This window comes from Ipomoea nil, unplaced genomic scaffold, assembly GCF_001879475.1.
Source record: "Ipomoea nil cultivar Tokyo-kokei standard unplaced genomic scaffold, Asagao_1.1 scaffold3172, whole genome shotgun sequence".
NCBI lineage: Eukaryota > Viridiplantae > Streptophyta > Magnoliopsida > Solanales > Convolvulaceae > Ipomoea > Ipomoea nil.
Genome location: NW_017619600.1, coordinates 1,305,844 through 1,310,000, shown reverse-complemented (window position 1 = coordinate 1,310,000; position 4,157 = coordinate 1,305,844). Strand labels below are relative to the sequence as shown.

The following is a 4,157-nucleotide window of genomic DNA, read 5'->3' as shown; positions in this document are numbered from 1 at the left end:
CTGTCTGGCCATCTTCAATTCTTTGTCTTTGTTATTGGGTGGCAAGGCAAACTCCTAGTCATTACAATTTATTCTTAGCTTTATGCAAATGGAGCTATTCTATGCATATAATAAGCTCAAAGACTCAAATTATAGTACAAGATGTTTCCCAAATACTCCACAATATATAGCATCTTTGACACTTCCACACTTACCAGTGAGCTTTCACAGATTCAATAGCAGAAAAAGATGAAGTTCCTTGTGTCACTCTGAATGTGGCGTACGTGCTGAGTACATCGAAGCCTGAGGAACAAGAGAATGAGACTCTTGAGGCAACTTGCCGGAGACTCAAATGGGAGAACAATGACCTTGCCTGTCACGATCACATTCTGAACGATATGTCTAAACAGTATTTGAGGTCAAAGCCACAACAAGCACAAAACCAGAAGCACTTTCCACAGTTTCTAATTTGATTTGACATGAAAAAACTGTGAAACTTCCTGGTACAGATGTTGATGTGCAAATGGTTTCGAGACGTATCCATCAATTCCACACTTTAGGAATTTTTCATTTGTAGCATGAATTAGATCAACAGTCATGGCAAGAATGGGCACATTCCAGGCCAGTTTGACGCATTTACTTGAAGTTCATTTGTAGCATGTTCGTTTTGACTATTAACTTGACGTTGAAGTTCACAGATTATATTCTTTTTGTAGCTTAGCTTGAAACCTGCATGATCAAATAGTAATTAACAGTTCTTTTATGAAAATGTATAATAGATTATAGATATATAAAAAAAAAAATTAACTGTATAAGCATATAAGTTCAAATAAAGAAATACAGCAATGCTAATACATAAATGGAAGCAGAAAAACAAAATAATGCAAAATAGGGGGAAATATCGAAAGGGGAACAGAAGATGAAAGAAGGAATTCTCTGTTACCCCACTGCATGTGTTTGACTGGAAAGAAAATTGATTCTTTATCACAAAGGTAACTTCCACCTTTATACATAAACGGTGATGGCAGTTGTAATTGAAAAAGGGAAAGATACAAATTACCCTTTTTATCCTTCTCCCTCTAATACCCCCTGTAAGCTGGAGTGTTCAAGTCTTGGACATCGAGCTTAGATACAAAAGTGTGAAACAAGGGAGAAGCTAAAGGCTTAGTAAAACCGTAAGCTATTTGGTTAATAGAGGACACGGACAACAGTTTAATCAAGCCTTAGACAATCTTTTCTCTCACGACATGGCAATCGATCTCGATGTGCTTAGTCCTCTCGTGGAACATGTGGTTCTCAGCTATTGCTATAGTAGATTTACTGTCGCCGAAGATGACGATAGGCTCAGTTGTGGTTACTTGTAGGTCTTGAAGAAGGGAGTTTAACCACTGTAACTCGCATGTTGTCATGGCTAAGGCTCGATATTCTGCCTCGGAAGAAGATTTGGAGACAATAGCCTCTTTCTTTGAGTGCCATGAGATAAGAGATGAGCCTAAAAAGGCACATAGACCAGTGACTGATTTGCTGGATTCTGAGCAAGACGCCCAGTCAGAGTCTGAGAAAGATTGAAGCTTGAGCTTATTGTTGGCTGGGTAGGATAGTCCCTGACCTGGAGAGCCCTTAATGTATCTTAATATGCGGTAAGCAACTGTCATGTGTTTGTCAGTGGGTGAACTTACAAACTGACTAAGGTGATGCACTGCAAATGTGATGTCTGGTCTAGTTGCCGTAAGGTATATTAGCCTCCCGATTAACCGTCGATAGCTGTTTGGATCAAGTAGAGGCAAACCATCAGTATGAGTTAAAAGAACTCTCGGTGTCATGGGCGTACGGACCGACTTGCAGTGTAAAAACCTTGCATCATCAAGGATCTCAAGTGCATACTTTCGCTGACAGAGATTTAGACCAGTGCTACTGATTTTGGCTTCAATTCCCAAAAAGTAACCAAGAATGCCCAAGTCCTTGATTTTGAAGGTTGTATGCAGTAAGTCTTTCAGTTCCTGGATGAGAGATAGCTTGCTGCTTACTACCAGAATATCATCGATGTAGACCAATAGGGCAATAAATTCTGAGCCATTACCTCTCGTGCACAATGAAGGATCTGCACTTGAGTGTTTGAAGCCAACTTGTAATAAAGCAGTTGTTAGCTTGCGTCAGCTCGCTTGTTTTAGACCATAGAGTGATCTTGTCAATTTGCACACTTGGTTCTGCTTATCTGTTTGAAATCTAGGAGGAAGAACCATATATACTTCTTCCTTGAGGTCACCATGCAAAATTGCATTGTTGATATCCAATTAATGGATGTTCCACCCTCTTGAAATAGACAAGGCCAAAAAGGTTCGGATAGTTGTCAAACGAGCTACTGGAGAGAAGGTTCCAACATATTCTACACCCAACTGTTCTGTGTACCCTTTGGCCACCAACCTTGCCTTATGTCTTTCGACGGTGCCATCTGCTTTTAACTTGGTTTTATAAACCCATTTGCATCCTATGGGTGTCTCGCCAGCTGGTAACTCTGTTAACTCCCAAGTATTGTTTTCCTAGAGTGCCAATATCTCTGCTTTCATGGCATCTTTCCAACATTGATGTTGGATAACTTGGTTGTAAGTTCAAGGCTCTACAACGGAAGTGACTGCCATGGTGAAAGTTTTATGCAAGGGAGAGTGACCATCGTATGAAATAACGTGACACAGAGTGTGGGGAGAAGATTTCTGTGTTACCACTGAATCACAATAATAATCACATAGCTTGTTTGGCACATGTCTTTCTCTAGTTGATCATCGAGGGGCCAAAGGGATGTCAATGTGTATCTGATCATCACCTGTGTGTGCCTCATGATCACATGATGACTGAGGGATAACTTCATCAGGAGGTGAGGCATTGGCTGAAGGTTCATGCAGTAGCTGACTGGCAGAAAGTTCAGCATGTGGTAAGTTGGCCAAATCGTGGTAGCCACTGTCATTGTTCCCCGACACGAATTGTTCATCATGCATCAAGGTAATATCATCATTTGGAAGCTGCCCTTCGAGTTCCAAGTGTGTGTTCAGAGGGATGTTTGGCAGTGGGAGATTAGATGAATGTGGTGCCTGCACAGTACTTGTAACACCCCGTGTTACGGCCTCTAACCCCGGACTAACTATTTAATTAATTCCGTTAATAATAATTAGAAAGGATTTAATTGGGCTAGGATTCCCTTTAATTAATTAATGTGGCCCACCATGGATCATGGACCCTTATCCTTAAGACCCAAACCCTTATAAGAAATAGGATAGGTGGATCCTTACTATTCGGACCCTAGTTGGGACTCCTAAATATATATATATAGGGACTTAAGAAGCATTTAGAGACCCTACCACATTTAATTCTACCACACAAGATATTCCCAGGAATCCCCCTGCCACCAAACGTAGGAGAACCCACGGGAAGAAGATCTTAGAGAAAGAACCTTAGTAGTCAAGGATATTGATTAAGGCTAAGAGGTAACCCATGTCTCAACAAAACCTATTTTCCTCACTATATCTTATTCATTGGCTCCTTTGATATATGATTCTGTGTTTAAGTCTTGATAGAGCTTTGCCTAGGGTTTATATTGTGTTTATGTGATAACCTTGGTGTTTATATGATAATCTTGATGTTGATGTGATAATCTTGGTGATCTTGATACTATGATTAATTATATGAACGATCTCGTATTATGATTATGTCTAAAGCCCTAGGGTTATAACGCGGATTTCGTATTATGTTATTCTTGGTATGTTTGGGTGGGATCTTGCATGATCGGGTGTTGAGTCTAGCCTAGGACTTGTGTTTAGGAATTTGCATATAGATTTCTTGATGTTCTTGTGATTCCAGATGTCCCTGGATCGTTATGTGATTTGTGTTGAGTCTTGGTATGTTTAGGAATCATGTTGGGGTGTATTTGGTGAGATTCTTGGTTTAATTCCGTTTATTGAATACGTGGTGTTGTCGTTATGTGTTTGAATGTATTAGGACATGGTTTCGGGTTCCACGAGGGATCCCGGGACCATAAAGTTGCCTATGTATCAGTGGGGGGACTGACCACCCGCCACCTACCCGCTGCCCGCAGTACTGTTCCAGCGGGCAGCCGGCGGGCGGTGGTCTGCCCGCCGGCCACCCGTTGGAATAGTAACCCGCCGCCGGCGGGTGGTCCTCCACCC

At 41.3% G+C, this 4,157-nt stretch overlaps 1 protein-coding gene across 1 annotated transcript; it reads right to left on the bottom strand.

Annotated features, from left to right (window-relative positions):
* Positions 1–1,202: 1,202 nt before the first annotated feature.
* Positions 1,203–2,972, bottom strand: LOC109168063 (uncharacterized mitochondrial protein AtMg00810-like). Its single transcript, XM_019317118.1, has 2 exons — positions 2,801–2,972; positions 1,203–2,080 (listed from the first exon to the last, which is right to left on the bottom strand). Exons 1-2 carry the CDS (start codon positions 2,970–2,972, stop codon positions 1,203–1,205), a joined length of 1,050 nt encoding a protein of 349 aa, XP_019172663.1.
* Positions 2,973–4,157: the final 1,185 nt, after the last annotated feature.